This window comes from Mastomys coucha, unplaced genomic scaffold (genome assembly GCF_008632895.1).
Source record: "Mastomys coucha isolate ucsf_1 unplaced genomic scaffold, UCSF_Mcou_1 pScaffold15, whole genome shotgun sequence".
Taxonomy (NCBI): Eukaryota; Metazoa; Chordata; class Mammalia; order Rodentia; family Muridae; genus Mastomys; species Mastomys coucha.
The window spans coordinates 89,190,374-89,207,912 of NW_022196897.1; the positions used below are offsets into that span (position 1 = coordinate 89,190,374).

Consider the following 17,539-nt stretch of genomic DNA (forward strand, 5'->3'; position numbering starts at 1 on the left):
TCCCAGTGCCTGTGGTACTCCCAAGAATATCCCCCAGGGCTTCACTCAGCACACGGGCTGGCTATGAAGAGGTTGTTAGTGGCTCCAGGAGCAGATGGCAGGCCTGCCTGCCTGGTCTTGTGACTGGCAATAGCAGGCTGAAACCAGAGTCACTAGGAAGTGTTAGGGATGGAACATGGAGGGGAATGAGAGAAGCGGTTACTAGAGAGCAGGAAAGAGGACAGAAAAGAAAGACTGGTGGACAAGATGCCAATGCACAGCTCAGGGCTGTCCTGAACACTACTAGCCTTGTGCCCTTGCTGTGACCTCCCTGACAGTGCCTGCCCCATGCCTTTTTCCAGACCCCCAAAACCCTCCCCATCAATGCATAGGAGGAAAACAGGAAGGGCTGGTGAGCTTGTCCACTGTGGAGCAGGTTGCTGGTACCTTTGTATCAGACTGGCACCAGCCCCAAGAGAGGGTGATCCTGGCACCCTGTTTTAAGGTGGCAAAGCAGCTCAGAGAGGTAGAACAGCCTGAGATCACACAGCCAAGTGCAGAGCTGTGACTCCTCAATCGTACTAGTACTGAGGAAAGGTAGGGTCCTTGGTGCCTCCACACATCTGGGATGGGGGATGCTGAGAGCCCTCTGCTGCCCTGAGGTAGTCCATCATGACCACAGGGCTCTAGAATATAGCTCAGGCAGGCAGTGTCCACCCATCTAGGGATTCCAGGGCTCATTTTGCTATCTTGGCCTACAGGAATGTCCTGAGGAAGCTCCTGACTCAGCCACAGCAGGCTAAAGCAGATGTGCTATCCCTAGAAGAGATCCTGGCTGAGGGCGTGGAGGAAAGCGACACATCAAGCCAGGGCAGCAGCGAGGGGCCTGTGAGGTTAAGCCGAACCAGAACGAAGGCCCTGCAGGAAGCCATGTACTACAGTGCTGAACACGGCTACCTGGACATCACCATGGAGCTGAGGGCCCTGGGTGAGGCTGCGCAGGTGTAAACAATTGCACAGAAACACACAGTGCACAGGCACGTGGGAACAGTCACTGCACTGCTGTCAGGGTCCCAGCCTTCAGCTTGCAGGCCGACTCTCCCTTCTGCTGGCACACCAGGAGTCCATACAGGATCCTGCAGATTACAAGGCTGTCAGTGTGCCTGGGTGCTCAGCCAGCTTTCTACTCCTGGGGTCTGTGAATCTGTGGGCTTCTGCGTCATCCAGGGAGGCCGACTTAAACCCATCCTATGTTAACTGTATATTATTACATGATCTAAGCCTCACTTCCCACCTCTTTGTGGGTTTGGTTCTGACGGTCCTCAACTAAGAACAGGATGGTGTCCACTAGAGCACACGGCATGGTGGTGTAATTATGGAGCCAAATGCACAAACCCTGGGGCATCAGTTCTCAACCTTCCTAATGCTGCGACCTTTAATTCAGTCCCTCATGCTGTGTGACTCCCAACCATGAAATTATTCTTGTTGGTGCTTCACAACTAACTTTTACTACTATAATGAATCATGATGTAAATACCTATGTTTTCTGATGGTCTTAGGTGACTTTTGTGAAAGGGTCATTTGTCCCCAAAGGGGTCACAACCCACAGATTGAGAACCATTGCCCTAGGACCTGGCCATCAAAGCCCAGGCGGCCACCGGAACATCACTGGGATATAACTGGATTTTGACATACATTTCATACCCTAGTCTTGTTGCTCCGTGGCCGCAGACTCACACCGGGGAACTCCAGGAAACCCTTACATGTCCCCCTGAGCACAAATACAACAGTGAGTGGGATGCTCTGAACTCCTCCATAATGGAGCCATTTCAGGCTTCTGCTATTGACAGCCCGGTATATTTTCTGGGTGCATCTGGTCACCCCTCCTGAATGGGTTTTTCTCAGCAAGTAGTTCTAAGACCAACAAGCAATCAGGCTTTAGCTTGGCTGAAGGCCTTCCTCTGTGCCACCTGATAAACAGGCAAAGCATCCTGTGCCCTGTCAGCTGAGCCTGACAGGAAATCCACACTTTGTTCACCAAGTTCAGCTACGCGGCACTCAATGGGGCATCAAGCAGAGCCCATCCTGGAAAGGTTGTGCTTTACTGGGAGGGGAGTGACAGCTGCCCTTCTGTCTGGCCAGGTGTCCCCTGGAAGCTGCACATCTGGATAGAGTCTCTGCGGACCTCATTCTCACAGTCACGGTACTCGGTGGTTCAGGGCCTCCTGAGGGATTTCAGCTCCATCAAGGAGGAGGAGTACAACGAGGAGCTGGTGACAGAAGGCTTGCAGCTCATGTTTGACATTCTCAAGACCAGCAAAGTGAGTGGGGCCCAGTAGCCCCGAGCTGGGTTCCACATCCTAGGATGGCTGTATAAATTTACATGCACAGGCATCCCATACACGTGGACATATGTCACCCCATCACCCAGAGCTGGACTGCATGGCTGCCAGAGGGCAGAGGCCATGGCAGTCCAGGCTGGAGCTCAGCCAAAATAGCCATTTGGGAAATCACAGATGACATGACGGTCTGTTGTGGCCAACAAGCCTGGTGTAGCTGCAGCTACAGCCAGCCTTGCACATGAGCTGAAGGTCCTTCCCCGCCTCTCCCTACAGAATGACTCTGTCCTGCAGCAGCTGGCCACTATCTTCACGCACTGCTATGGCACCAGCCCCATCCCCAGCATCCCGGAGATCCGGAAGACCCTGCCAGCCAGGCTAGGTGTGTATCCATGCCCACTAGAGCTTGTCCCCACACTCTTCTTTCTCCCCATTACTCTTGTCTTTTCTGTTCCCAAGTGCCAAGGCCCTAGCCTTAGTTTCTCTATCCCTTACTTTGTGTCCTCTGCCCCACCCCACCCCAGCCCTCTTAGAGGGTGGACACCTTGACACTCTCTTTTTCTCCCCACTCACAGATCCTCACTTTCTGAACAACAAGGAGATGTCTGATGTAACCTTCCTAGTGGAAGGAAAGCTGTTTTATGCACACAAAGTCCTTTTGGTGACAGCATCTAACAGGTAGGCCACCTGGGCATCAGCCCTGGCCCCAGGAACACCTCCAGTTCTTTTAGTGTTGAGGTGTGCTGTGTGAGTCTTCCTGAGGAGATGGAAACAAGCATGTGTCCACCCCAGATAGGATGCTAATAAATGATTCCACCTAGGTCTAGCTTAGGAAAGCGGTGAGTTTTGGGGTCAGGTTACTTAAAGGAACATGATGCCCCAGAGGCAATCCCAGCGTGGATACATAAAACCTGCATCTATGAAGTTCCTGGCTGACTTGCCCATCTGCCCAGTCTCTTCTTCCCAGCAGTCATTGCTGCTTATATAACCATAGGAAGAAACAATGTGAATTTTTTTTTTTAAGTTTCAGGAACTTCCTCAGAACTGTCTTGTTTACTTCCAGACCTTGTTTCATCTACCTTAGAAGAAAGGTGACCATAGTGCTAGAAAAAGGACCAAGGGGGACCTTATAACTTCTGCCCCTGGGGTACAAAGTGGGTCAGACTGGGTGCAGCAGGAGCAGAATCCAGAATGCAAGGGGAAGTTCTCAGGGGCTCCTTCTGCTGAGTTACTGCAGCTGACTATTGGAACACAGAAGTATTCTGGAATAAAGAGCCAGCGTTCCCACTGTAGGCTCCAGGCTATTGTGCAAGGGAAGAGTAGGGAAACAGAACAGAGCTGGGCCCAGCATCCCAGGATGATGTAAAGTGTCACCTGGTAAACATTAGTTTGGGAACAGGGCAGTCACTTTTAGTGTTCTACCTCCCACAGGCTGCTCAAATGGCAGTGCCATTGGCACAGCAGTGGATCAGGCCATGTTCAGACCCCACCTTCTCTCTTTGTTCCAGGTTCAAGACCTTAATGACCAATAAATCAGAGCAAGATGGGGACAGCAGCAAAACCATTGAGATCAGCGACATCAAGTACCACATCTTTCAGGTGTGTGAGCCTCAGAGTTGTGCTCTCCTTGACAGTCCCTCTGCACAGCCGATCCTGGGCCTCATGCATCTGGTCACTCTGTCCCCTAGGGCCTGTGTGATTTACCAAGTCAGTGACCACAAGGGAGCCACCCAGTCCTCCCTCAGCCAGACTGGTCCTCTGTGAGGCTGTGCCTTCAGAGCTACCTCAGGAACCCAGGCAGCCTGCACATAGATAGAAAGGATGAACACGTGCTGCCCTCAAGGTGTGCAGGCCGCACTCTGTAGTGAGCTGCTGAAAGCTTACTGGAAAGGCAGTAGCTGGGCCATTAGGCAGTCATGATGTAGGCTGCCCCCCATCCAGCAGTCCCGCTCCAGCCCTGCTCACTAGATGGGAAAAGCATGAGGGGCCCAGTTCAGCCTGTACAGGCCCTGGCTCAGGGCTTTGCACAAGGTTCAGGCTGAATCACAGAAACTCTGTGGCAGCAGATGAGGAGTTTGGGCTCTCAGCTGAGAGCGTGTGTGTGTGTGTGTGTGTGTGTGTGTGTGTGTGTGTGTGTGTTAGGAGGAGTCAGGTGTTCGGCCTATAGATCTAACCCCCTTTAGGGCTATGACCACACAGAGGCCCTGTCTTGCCCTGGACAGATTAAGATCCCATGGGAGAGAATCCCCATGCACCACCTCTCAGGAGCACAGAGAGCCACCATGTAACACTCCTGGCCCTCTGTGCCACCACACTTAAGGCTAGGCGTGGTGACAAGCTCTTACAGCCCTGGCCCTCAGAGGCCAGAGTGGACTAAAGTGTGAGACCTTCAGAAAGTCCAACACAGCCTACTCCTTAGTTACATCAGCTACTCTGGGACAGGGGAACTAAGAGGATGGGGCCACCCTCAGTGAAACAGGGCTGTGACTCTTGTGTGTATAGAACAGGGAAAGGCACTTCCTGGAAAAGTGGTAGCCAGGCTCGGGTAGCGACAACCAGTTAACAAGACTGCAGACTACAGCCAGCAGTGGGAAGAAGCCAGAGTGGGAAGACTCAACCTCTGTTCTCAGGAAGCTCCGGGCAGGGTGGCACTGGTCACTGGCACTTCATTTCTAGCATTTTTAAATTATTTGTTGTGGGGTGCAAGGGGAAGGCATGCCATTGTATACAGAGGTTTGCTCCTTCCACTGTGAGTCCTGGGCTTTACCCTCAGGTCACTGGGCATGAGAGCGGCACCCTTCCCTGCAGAAGCAGCTCACTAGCTCACTAGCTCACCAGACATTTCTTATACACAATTCACACTTTCACTTGCTCCTCACAGGAGCCTCACAGCAGTCTGAGGTCCCTTCCCTGCCGCGGACCGGGATTTCTTACGGGGTCCCTTATTCCATGGGACGATGGGTTCTGGCCAGGTGTGCACGGGATTCGGCTTTTGACAAACAGACTCGACACGAGTGGTGTAAGGTCTGAGTGTATTTTTCAAATATGGAGTCAGGTTTATGTAGTCCATACAGAAAGGTTTGAAAAAGTCAGATGGACAAAGGTCAAGATACTTCAAAACAAAGTGCAGGTACATCCCCTTCTTTAGGAACACAATGAGTCAGGCAGCAGAGTAAATACATGTTAATTTAGCAGGAACTAAACAGGGATTACAATCTGAAAGAAAGCTAGCTCTAACTAAGGTGACTGGCTTCTAAAAGCCTGGTGTCTTCAGTTCGTTGCTATGGTTACAGACTGGGTGGGCCTAAGTAAGTTCCTCTACCATGTTGCCTTTCTGGGCTAGTGGAGGTTAGCGCCCCCCCCCCAACACCTGCCAAGCTAGTTCCTAGGAGTGATTCAGCTGCAAATCTAACATGGCCTGCCTATGTTGACTAAGAATGGGGATTTCACCTGATCTTGTCCTGGGATAGTCCTCTCATTCTGTAAGCTTTAATGCCCTACAATGCTGGAGGCTATTAGTTTGAATGGCTTAACATTCCAAGCCAGGGACGTTGGAACATTGGAGAAGGTCAGAAAGCAATGTCCGAATTTTCTCTTGCTAGCTGTAAGAAAATATCATCTTGGTGAGTTCCTAGCACACTAGTACGAGGACATATCTGGGCCACCTCTGAGTTTGGGGTGCCAGGTGACAATGTGGAGGCAGGATACTGACTTTCCTTGAAGTTTATGCCTCAAATACTGCCGTCAGGCAAAGTGTGTGTGGCACTTCCCCTCTGGGCAGATGAGAGGAGCCGAGATTGACACGTAAGGCAAGGAAGGACTTGGATTTGATAAGAGCTTGACAACAAGATGGAAAAGTCGTGGGACATGGAGGGCGAACAGGTGGAACCGGGAACACAGATGAGACAGGACAGGCTCGGGCTTCTGGCCTTCTCTCCCTCCGCCCTGGGAAGAGATGGCTCTAGAAGCATGTTTGCCCAAGAAGCCCAAAGTCCAGATGACTGCAACTATGCTCAGATGTAGGATGGTCCTGGAGAGCAGCAGGGATTGGTGGAACGGTTGAGAGAGCTGTGTGGGCTCAGCCTTGGGGCCAAGGAAGGGTACCTGTGCCAGGATAGGCTGGCAGCTCCTGATAAGGGTAAATGGGGACAGTACCCTACAGGGCGGCACGCACAGGCCTTAAATGTTACCCTCAGCTCCTCTACCAGGGTTAGTGACTTAGCCAGATCTGGCCCAGGACATCTACCTGCCTTATTCCGTGGATCCCCTGGGCCCATCTAACTTTAATTATTTACTCCAGCATTTCCAACATATTTTAATGTATGTACTCCAACACATCCACAGTATAAGAAATTGAGATTTTTGTAGTATTAGAGACTAAGCCTAGGGTCTTGCTGGACAAGCATTCTACTGCCCAGCTTCATCCTGGAAGAGCTGACTTACCACTGTCCCAACTGAGTAAGGGTATCCCAGGTCTGAGACTTTGTCCTGGTGGCTAAGGAGGCACACAGTACTCACAGGGACAGACTACTGAGCCACTGACTGTATGATGGCTGTGCAGGCTGAGGCTGCAGAAGCCTTGGGATCCTGACTTCTTGATGAGAGTCTGCCAGTGCCTGGCTGGGCTGCCGCCCTGCTGTCAGGCTTTCTCCTAGACCCTCGGGTGCCTCTGCAGCCTGAGGGCCGGTCCTAACAGAGCCTGACTGTGCCTGCTGGAGCCTTGTTTACTCACACGCCTGCCAGCACCTTGCTGCGGCTGTTTCTTCAGCCAGCCAGAGAGAATTGTTTTCCTTCTTCCAACTGGGAACCTCACCAGGTTCCAGTATGATGGCAGTATTTGTGATGTTAACCTCAAACTCAATATGGCTGCCCATCCCTGGGCTCTCCCATGGTGTCCCACTTCCTGAGAGCTCTAGGCACGGATCTCAGCCAGGCAGCAAAGCGAGCACTTCCTTTCTTGGGGAGGTCTGCCAAGGTATCAGAATCTGGCCTGCTTAGACAGTTGTCCCTCTACTCACCCTTCAGCTCCATATAGACTTATTTGCTTCTGAGTCTCACTGTGTAGACCAAACTAGCCTTGAACTTACTACCTTCCTTCTTCAGTGTTGGATTACAGATCTGTACCAACATGCCTGGCCATACGTTGAATTTATTTTATACTTTTGTTTTGCTCTGAGGTAGGGTGTCCCTGGCTGCCCTCATGATGTATGGTCCAAGCTGGGCCTCAAACTTTGGCAATCCTCCCATCTAACTTTCCTGCATGCTGGGATTATAGGCATGTACCAGCACACCTGGTTCATACATAAATTTTGGACAAAAGCAGTGAACACATTGTAGGGGTGGGGTGAGAGTGGGGGTAGCAGCCCTGCTTTGGAATCAAAATCCAAAGTGACTTGAGGCAAGACATCTTTCCTCCTGGGCTACAGAGCTTTCATAGGGAAAGACTCCTTGTCATGACAAGGAGCCAGAGGGTCTCAGAGTTGGCAGTATACCTGTGCAGCACACACAGGTCACACCTGTGCAGCATCACACACACACACAGAGCACGCCTGTGCAGCACACACGGTCACACCTGTGCAGCAGCACACACACAGGTCACGCCTGTGCAGCACACACACATACACACACGTCACACCTGTGCAGCACACACACACAGGTCACACCTGTGCAGCAGCACACAGGTCACGCCTGTGCAGCACACACACATACACACACACACACACACACACCACACCTGTGCAGCACACACACACAGGTCACACCTGTGCAGCAGCACACACACACACATACAGGTCACACCTGTGCAGCACACACACACAGGTCACACCTGTGCAGCAGCACACACACACGTCACACCTGTGCAGCACACACACACACGTCACACCTGTGCAGCAGCACACACACAGGTCACGCCTGTGCAGCACACACACACACACACACACACAGGTCACGCCTGCGCAGCACGCACACACACACACACACACGTCACACCTGTGCAGCAGCACACAGGTCACGCCTGTGCAGCACACACATACAGGTCACGCCTGTGCAGCAGCACACACACACACATACAGGTCACACCTGTGCAGCACACACACACAGGTCACACCTGTGCAGCAGCACACACACAGGTCACGCCTGTGCAGCACACACATACACACATACAGGTCACACCTGTGCAGCAGCACACACACACATACAGGTCACACCTGTGCAGCAGCACGCACACACACATACAGGTCACACCTGTGCAGCACACACACAGGTTACGCCTGTGCAGCACACACACACACACACACACACAGGTCACACCTGTGCAGCACACACACACAGGTCACACCTGTGCAGCAGCACACACACACACACACACAGGTCACACCTGTGCAGCAGCACACACACACACATAGGTCACACCTGTGCAGCAGCACACACACACACACACAGGTCACACCTGTGCAGCACACACACAGGTCACGCCTGTGCAGCGCACACACACACACACACACACACACACACACGTCACACCTGTGCAGCAGCACACAGGTGGTGTTTACACAAGCCCGTTTCCAATGCAGATGCTGATGCAGTACCTATACTATGGAGGAACAGAGTCCATGGAGATCCCCACTGCTGACATCCTGCAGGTAAGAGCAGGGCATGCAGCCCAGTGTCCTCCAGACCTCCAGCTCTCAGCCTTGATCCCAGATCCCTGTGGAAGGACCTGTCGTCTGAAGTAAGGGCACTTTTGTAGACCAGGTATTGGGTCTAAGCCCAGCTTTCTTGGCACACCTGTGGGGTTCAGCCCAGGAGCAACATGGCCGAGCCTCCTGCTCACCAGTGGCTAATGCACATGGCCCAGGGGCTCATGTAGGTAAACACTAACTTGCAGCCCAAGGTCTCTCTGGAGGTCAGAAATCTCAGCCCACACCTGTGCCTATCTTTGTCACATCCCAGCTACTACCAAGATGACCTAGAACAGATCCATTTCAAGGAAACCATCTTTTCTCAGACTAATTTGGCAGGAGGGCTGGGTCCTGGGACTTAAAGAGGAAGCTTTCATTTCTAAGAGACCTGCTTTACCCCCTGACTAGCTGCTGTCAGCTGCCAACCTGTTCCAGCTAGATGCCCTGCAGAGACACTGTGAGATCCTGTGCTCCCAGACCCTTAGCGTGGAGAGTGCCGTCAACACCTACAAATACGCCAAGGTAAGTGCTGGGGACGGTCAGCCACTCTCCACAGGGCCCCTTCACAGCACTAACAACAGATCACATGAAGGACAGAGGAGTGGTCGAGGGAACTCAAGGATCCAGCTGGAGCCTGTGGCCCCTGCTGCCAGCAGTGGCCCTGACATTGACTCAGGCCCCAAATCAAAAGTCAGTTGGTTTAGAACCATCTTACATCTCGGCCACCTACCTCTGGAGCACACTTTTCTCACGTCCCACAGGGGTAGCATCCTCATGGTCTCACCACATCCTGCCTTCCCTGTGTGTATACCTCATATTTCTTTCAAAAGTATGAAACCATGCCATCCCCCTACTTAATGGCTGCTTGCACACTATGTTACCAGCCCATAGCAAGCTTGACAAGACCCACAGCATCCCACCCTCCTGCAACAACCCTTCCCCCTTCCTGTAAAGCACTTCCCAGGACCAACCAGTCCTGTGTCTTCGAAGGCATTATGTCCCCAGGCATTCCCAACTTTTATGGTCCGTCCGTCCGTAGTCACCCGGCTTGTCTTATTAATTTCTCGGGCTTTATCCTCCTGCATGTTAGCTCCAAGAGAGGGACCTCCATACCTGCTCAGAGGCAGACCCAGTGTGAATGCTTGATACTGTATTAGCGTGGCTTTGGAGCATCGCCCATGATGCTCGTGAGCCTCATGCGGAGCAGTGCGGAGTCACTGCCCTTAGGAGAGGAGCCATTTGATGAAGCTATCATTTGTGACATAGGTGAGGGAGAGGGCCTCACCTCTCTCTCTCCCCACAGATCCACAACGCCCCAGAGCTGGCCCTATTCTGTGAAGGCTTCTTCCTCAAGCACATGAAGGCCCTGCTGGAACAGGATGCCTTCCGACAGCTCATCTATGGCCGAAGCAGCAAAGTCCAGGGCCTGGACCCACTTCAGGATCTGCAGAGCACCCTAGCTGAGCGAGTGCATTCTGTCTATGTCACCTCCCGGGTGTGAGGCAGGGTGGAGGGTGACTGTTATCTGAGGGTGTGCAAAGGTCTGTTAAGGCTAGAAACCACCAGTGACACCCCCAGTGGAGGGAGGCTTGTAGGCTTTGGGGGTAAGCTCTTGGGGGTACTTCTGTTCTTCCCCTAGATAACCAACCATCTGTGGAGTTGACTGATCCTTGGGTGGACAGAGTCCACTTCACTGTTGCTCAACCAGTAACTGGCAAAGGGGTGTGTGACATAGTTGCACCTTGAGGGCTACCCTGTGCCCTCCCTCTCCCCTGGTGGCTCAGCAGCAAGCCGGTCCACCTCAGCTCCAGCTCTCTCCATCCTGGCTGGGGCTGGTAGGAGCATTCTTATGAATGTAGAAAATGTATCCTGAGCCCCAGGCCACTGGATGCAGTAGCTGGCATGTTTTGTTTTCCTAAACAGAGAGGAAAGGCTTTCCAAATCTTGTCCTTCAAGCTGTGCCTTTGAAAGGGCTGGTGGGCCCTGTCTGTGAAGACTGGACCCCTAGTGGCCCTCCCTACAAGACGACTAACTTAGAGTCTGAGCTCAGATCTTCTGAGCTGAGGGTGTGATGGGCTACAGTAAAGGAACTCAAGGACTTCAGCTCTTGCTGCTACAGCTGGCAGCCAAAGTGAAGAGGTCGGTTCTAGGTCCGGCCTAGCTCTAGTGTGTCTGTAGGCTGAGGCAGCAGAGCGCCTTCCACTCAGGACAGGAGTGCGAGAGCACACTTGTCATCTGGGATCTGTGACCAGGGCATGAAGGACAGGGCCTGGGTAGAAGAGAAGCTGTGTCCCCTCCCGTCCTGTCCTCAGTCTTGCCTCCCCATCCTCTGGACTGTCTGTGGACAGATGTTGGGACAGCATCAAGAACAGCTACCTTAGAAACTATTTATTCATCAGAAGCCCCCGGGGCTTGCAATCCTGGAAAAATATTTTCAACTTGCTGCTTGTGCTGGATGTACAAAAGAATGAATGGTATTTTATTGCTGTAATATTGTATGATACTGTAACTATACTTTAATGTTGTTACTTACTGTAAATGTGCTATGGTTTTATCAACAATAAACACTCATTAACATTGACACTGAAGATTGCCTAGGATTTCAGAGCTGGAGAGGAGCCCCGCTGGACCATGGGGAACCCAGAGCTAAGTCAATGCCACAGCAGAGCTATCATATCCCCAGCCACTCACCTGTTTGGTATCACTCTGACTGCCCTCGGACTGGCCAATTTCTTCACCTGGGAAATGAGGCGCATGAACATTTGATGTGCCAATGGGCTAGATAGAACAGGACTCACACTAGGAAGGCCCGCCTGTGGCTTTCCCTGACCTTATGGCCCAGGCCCTTCCATAAGGATGAGATGAGGAAGGTCCTGAGGTTTGCACACCTGTACCAGCTCTATACTGCATGGTCTGAGAAGAAGCCCCAGGTAGATGCAGGAGCTAAAGACCAGCCTGTGCTAGGAATCTTTGCTAAATATACCACCCTCCCACCCCTGGTTCTTGTTAAGATCACTGGGAGTGGTTACCATTTAAGTAGCATCCTGGAAAAGAATACAGAGACTCCAGGAACCAGAGAGGCCTGTCTCCCAGCTCTTCTTTAGGTAGAGGGCAGGCAGAATGGCTTGAACTTCAGTCTGGGGCTCGGGACTCAGCCATGAGACCATCTTGTGCATATATGTACCACAGTGCCCTCTGGGGGCCACAGGAGGGCGATGCAGTCCTCAGTACCACAGTGTGAAGGAGCAGCAGCAGAGGTCCACTCCACCTCCAGCAGAGCTGTTCCTAGGTGAAAAGGCAAGTCAGCTTACAGCTGGCTCCAACCTGTTCCTCTGCAGGTGTTAGGGTTTGATGAACAGTTAGCCCTCTAGGCTCTTATTAAACAGGCACTTTAAAAACAAATATTTAATCATTTTTTAAAAATAGAGGGGCTGGAGATAGGAGAGATGGGTAAGAGCATTTGCTGTGGAAACAGAAGGGTATGGAAACTTACGTGAAAAACTAGGTGTAACCACATGCAGTCCTGTGGCCCAGTGAGTACTGTGAGGGCCTGACACAGCGTCACTGGGGCTTGCTGGCTGCCAGCCTAACTCCTGTTCAGTAAGAGACCCTCTAAAGGGAATAAAGTGGAGAATGACAGGAATGGGATACCCAGTACCCTCTGGCCTGCACACACACATGCACACACCTCTGTGGGGGGAGTTAACCCTTCCTAGGACCTAACACTAACAGCAACCAGGGTGCTTGATCAGTTACCCCAGTGCAGCAACTCAAGATCATGAGAGCCACTTCTAAGCTGGCAGTCTCTGGCTACTAGCAGCTAAACAAGAAAGAACAAAGTTGATTTCTTATAGGAGTCCTTGGGTCACAAGGGCTGGGTGTATTAGCAGTGAACCCAGAGACAGCAGACAAGGCAGTTATTTATATATCAGGGCTAGGGAATGAGACCCCTGTACCAACCTGGAAGCTACCAAAGTTAATCCTGGGCCACCAAAGCAAACACTAGACACTCAAGGCTTCCAGCCTTCCCAGGTTCCAGCCTTTCCTGATGCTGTGCTCTCTAAACTGGGTTCCCTTCTTAAGTGTCCTCTGACAAAGGGTTGGCAAGCCAGAAAGTTCCCAGGGATTGTACAAAAGAACTTTGTGCCCCCTTCTCCTAGCCTTGGTGCACACACACAGTCTCTTGGTCACTCCAGCATCCTTTGGGATTGTCAAGAGCAGATGAGCAGCGAGAACAGGCTGACACCAACCCCTTATAGCTTAGGGGTGAGGAGACCATGAAGGAACCTTCTTGTTCAAATCTCATCAGCCCCTCCCCCATTCTGGTGACATATGCAGAGCTGGCCCATCTGACTTCATTTTGAATGTGACATCTCCTGAGAGAGAAGAGCTTTACAGATGTCAGTCTGTAGGGGCTGGATGGTGAGGTCTGAAGGAGGCATTCCCTTTCAGGTTTGATAGAGAGACAACACACTGAGACCTGTTCAGGACACATTTTGAAGAGGACCTTGACTGCACACAGTGGCCATCCTGGTCCAAGGCAGTTGTTACTTAGAGCTGGGCACCTCCAGCTGCAAAGCACAAGCTGTGGAACCCATGTGAGTCTGGCTAGCTCAGGCTTATTTTAGAATACAGCCAGTCCTATGTCATTCCATCATCCTAGAGCCACTATGTCTGAACAGTACCCATGGTTAATAGACCTGGGGAGCAACCGGAACCCAGGCTAGATCCACTGTTGTTAGGCGGGCACTGTTCTAAGCAGCGCCTGTTCTTTTCCACCCACTGTTCCTCACGGCTAGGGAATGTGGGTACCACCACTACTACTTGTGATCCATCAAGGTAAAGCCACGTTATTTTGTTATAGCAGAATATCCAAGGTTGAATAGTTTAGAAAGAAAATTAATTTCACTTGGGAGGCAAAGGCAGGTAGATCTCTTGAATTTGAAGCCAGCCTGATCTACAAAGCGAGTTCTGGGGCAGCCAGGGCTACACAGAGAAAACCCTGTCTCAAAGGAAAAAAAAAAAGTAACAAAAGAAAAAAAATTTTTCTTATAGTTCTGGAAGCTGCGAAGTCCAAAATCAAGAGGCAAAATCTGATGGCAACCTTGTTGGTACTGACTTTGTAGACCAGGTGGCTCCCAATGTGTGGCACGAAGGCACAGCAGGCTTTTCTAACAGGCCTCCTCTCAAGCTAATCTACTAATGCCCTCCTAACCACATTACCTCTTAACAGTTCCACTTGAAAACTGGGGACATTTGAACCACACAGTGTTCAAGATCTGAAAAAGGGTTAGGCAGAGCCACAGCCAAGCTCATGTGGGCAGCCTGGCTTCATAACTTAAGGGTTGCGTTGTCTCTAAACAATAGTATGAACCATAGAACCTGGCAGGTGACAGCTAACTTTCAAGGTGACTAGAGTACCACTGGGTACCTGCTATCTCTCTCGCAGGTGCCTAGGCCAGAACTCCAGCCACATAGCATACCAATGGCTGATACCTAGGCCTCTACCACTTCTGACCTAGCAGCCAAACTCACCAGGCAAAACAACTTAAGTATGAAACTTTCACAGACACAGATTCTATAAGGACTTCAGGCAAAAGGTCTTTCCAAGACATTATTTATTAAAAATACTCTCTCTCCCCTCACTTCTGTAGCAAGAGTCTTTCTCAATAGTCTCTCCCAAATGAAGAGGCAACCAAAAGGCATTTGGGGCTCAGATGTTGCAGCCTACCTAAGGGCTCAGCTTCCCCTGGACACTGAGGACAGCAGACCTGCCATGGGCAGAAATGGAACAGAAGAGCAGGAACGGTCCTGCTGACCAGCCTCAGAGGATGGGGACAAGTCTGCAGTGAGCCAGTGTGCTCCTCCAGAAAGCTGTGTGCTGGAGCGCCAGGAAGGCCAAGAGCCAGCCCAGCAGCCCACAGTGGTAACAAGCCAAAGTGAAACTGTGACCTGGGGTAGAGTGACAGCCCTGACAATGCCAGAGCTTTGCCTACGCACCAAGTCCTGAGCAGACTGTTTGGGAGTGACTGTCTTCAGCCACGGCAGGCATACAGATGGAATGATGGTGTCTGCCTCTGTTGAAGCCCTTGTCACTGTCGCTGTCCACACTGCTGCCTGGCCTGGCCCAGCAGAACACAGCTCACAAGTCTGGCATCTCCTCCACTCACTACTTTCGCTTCAGTTTCGTATCCTTTCTGTTGTTATCTCTCTTCTTCAACTTCTTGCTCTGTTTGGGTTCTTGTTTTGTTTCCAGTTTCCTTTTCTTGTCACTGGAGGCAAAAAGCCACACCGCCAAGGACAGAAACAGAAAGCATTAAACAGCATAGATCTGAAATACTGCAAGCTGCTATTTGAAAACTCATCCTCCCCTGACACGACACCCACACATGTTCTCTGTATACCTCTAGAGACAGCTTCATGTGGGGCTGGGACCACATCACACAGGCCCACCCTGACCATCTGTGGAGTAGCCTGAACTCTCTTTAGAATACTGAATAGGCTGGGCGGTGGTAGCGCACGCCTTTAATCCCAGCACTTGGGAGGCAGAGGCAGGCGGATTTCTGAGTTCGAGGCCAGCCTGGTCTACAGAGTGAGTTCCAGGACAGCCAGGGCTACACAGAGAAACCCTGTCTCGAAAAACCAAAAAAAAAAAAAAAAAAAAAAAACCTGAATGGTCTCCTATCCCAATACCTCAAGCAGCTACGTAAGTGTCAGAGAGAGATCATGCCCAACACATGGAGCCCCTAGATATCACGCCAGTGACCCCAGAGGCAGTTTTTAGCACAAACATGGGATCTTCTAGGAAAGCCGGCATTCTTCCTAATTCACTGCTATGAACTGACTTTTCCTAAACCAATGGCACAAACTCCCAGTAGTCATGATTCAGGAGTCACTGGCAAGCCTCATGCCAGGGTAGCACAGGGATCGAGCAGGCAGCCTGTTTGTTAGAAGCCCTTGGAGCTGAGTCTCTTAATGGCGTTTTTTCCTGGAAACAAACTCCCTATGGAGACAGGGTATCCAGAGACTACTAACATGGTTATATCAAGTACCTCATGGAGGAACTATGAGACAGGCAGGGGCTGGACAGACAGCTCAGGGATTGAGTGAACAAATACTGCTCTGTTTTCTTCTTGAGCCAGGGTCTTCAGGGTCTTTCTATGTAGTTTTCACTGGCCTAGAACTCACCAGGCTAGCCTCAAACTCAGAGACCTGTCTGCCTCTGCCTCCTGAATGTTAGAACCAAAGATGTGCACCACTATGCACAGCTCAGAAGATCAGGGTTCAAGGTCCCAGGGCCCATACAGTAGCTCGTAATTATTGTAGCTCCAGCTCCAGAGGATCCAATGACCTCTTCTGGTCTCCTCAGACACCAGGCATACACATGGTGCACACATACACACACACATACAAGCGAAACACCCATAATATAAAAATCTTTAAAAAATAAAAACAAAAACCAGACAAGCCTCAGGAAAGGGCAGGCTTATGAGTGCTTCCCTTCCTCCTGAATCCCTGGGCCATGTGAGCTAGCATGACTCAGGAAGCGGGCTCAGCAGCAGTCACAGTGGGAGCGCACGGTCAGGCTCATTCTGCAGAGCTCAGAGCCAGGATTCTTCACAGGATTCTTCAAGAATCTTCACAGATTCTTCTTCTTATCCCCAGGTCTTTTGTGATAGTCAAAACCACTGACATAGCTAGAGGATGGGAAAGCCTAATGCATTTGTCACACTATTCAAACCAGAGGACACACTGACAGCAGGCCAGAAGGCCCCTGGAAGATATGGCTGCCATCAGCACTAAGAGCCCTCAAAGTCCTGGAGATGGAGGGGCAATGCCTGACTTTCTGAGATTCATCACACAGAGAATGTTCCTGGACATCCCACATTGTAACTCTTTGGGAACCATATTGATAATTATGACAACGCCAACAACTCAGCCTTCCTACAAGCCCAAAGTGGCCATGCTAGCCTCATGTGTACAAGCCCTGGGCACGGGGGTCTCCCGCTAGTCCTGAGGGAGCTCTAACATTTGCTATATGCAAATGCATCACTTTGCAGATGAGGCACTGGAGAAACGGTGTTCAATGACCTCAGGATGCCGGAGGTAGCCAAGGAAGTGAAAATTATTTTATTACTGATCCTTTCTTTGCCTTTTCCACTCTGTGTCTTGCACATATTCTCAGAGGGCACAAGGTAAAAGAGGGTACCACAAGAAGCAGACACCAGAAGCTGGCTGTGGCCCAGTATGCCAGAGATGAATGAGACTGGCCAAAGTAAAACTGGGTCTTTCTCAAGACTTAGCTGGATGGTGAAAGACTTGCCTAGCATACATAAAGTCCTGGGCTTGATTGGCAGCAAGGAAAAAAGAAAAAGAAAAAGAAAAAACAAACCCACAACCAAAAACTTAAATCCAAACCCGTACTATTATTCATTTCAAAAAAATGGTTTTCAGTTTCTCGGTTTTTAATTTTTGTTATGGGAAGTAGATACAAAAAGGATCTGCACAAAGAAAGGTTCTGTCTTTTTTTTTTTTTTT

The 17,539-nt window shown here is 50.9% G+C and overlaps 2 protein-coding genes across 6 annotated transcripts in view; one reads left to right on the plus strand and one right to left on the minus strand.

Moving 5' to 3' along the window:
- The window catches only part of Abtb2 (ankyrin repeat and BTB domain containing 2), a 155,717-nt gene extending 144,135 nt beyond the window's left edge, over positions 1-11,582 (plus strand). Inside the window, exons 10-17 of the mRNA XM_031371185.1 lie at positions 741-967; positions 2,122-2,300; positions 2,595-2,700; positions 2,894-2,996; positions 3,827-3,917; positions 8,894-8,962; positions 9,410-9,523; positions 10,305-11,582. Coding sequence (XP_031227045.1) covers positions 741-967; positions 2,122-2,300; positions 2,595-2,700; positions 2,894-2,996; positions 3,827-3,917; positions 8,894-8,962; positions 9,410-9,523; positions 10,305-10,502 — 1,087 coding nt within the window. The 3' untranslated portion in view covers positions 10,503-11,582. The remainder of the gene's footprint in view (positions 1-740; positions 968-2,121; positions 2,301-2,594; positions 2,701-2,893; positions 2,997-3,826; positions 3,918-8,893; positions 8,963-9,409; positions 9,524-10,304) is intronic.
- Positions 11,583-14,602: 3,020 nt separating this feature from the next.
- Positions 14,603-17,539, minus strand: part of Nat10 (N-acetyltransferase 10) — a 41,013-nt gene continuing 38,076 nt past the window's right edge. For all 5 annotated transcript variants that reach the window (XM_031371186.1, XM_031371189.1, XM_031371190.1 and 2 more), the window contains one exon: positions 14,603-15,273. In XM_031371186.1, coding sequence (XP_031227046.1) covers positions 15,171-15,273 — 103 coding nt within the window. In that variant the 3' untranslated portion in view covers positions 14,603-15,170. The remainder of the gene's footprint in view (positions 15,274-17,539) is intronic.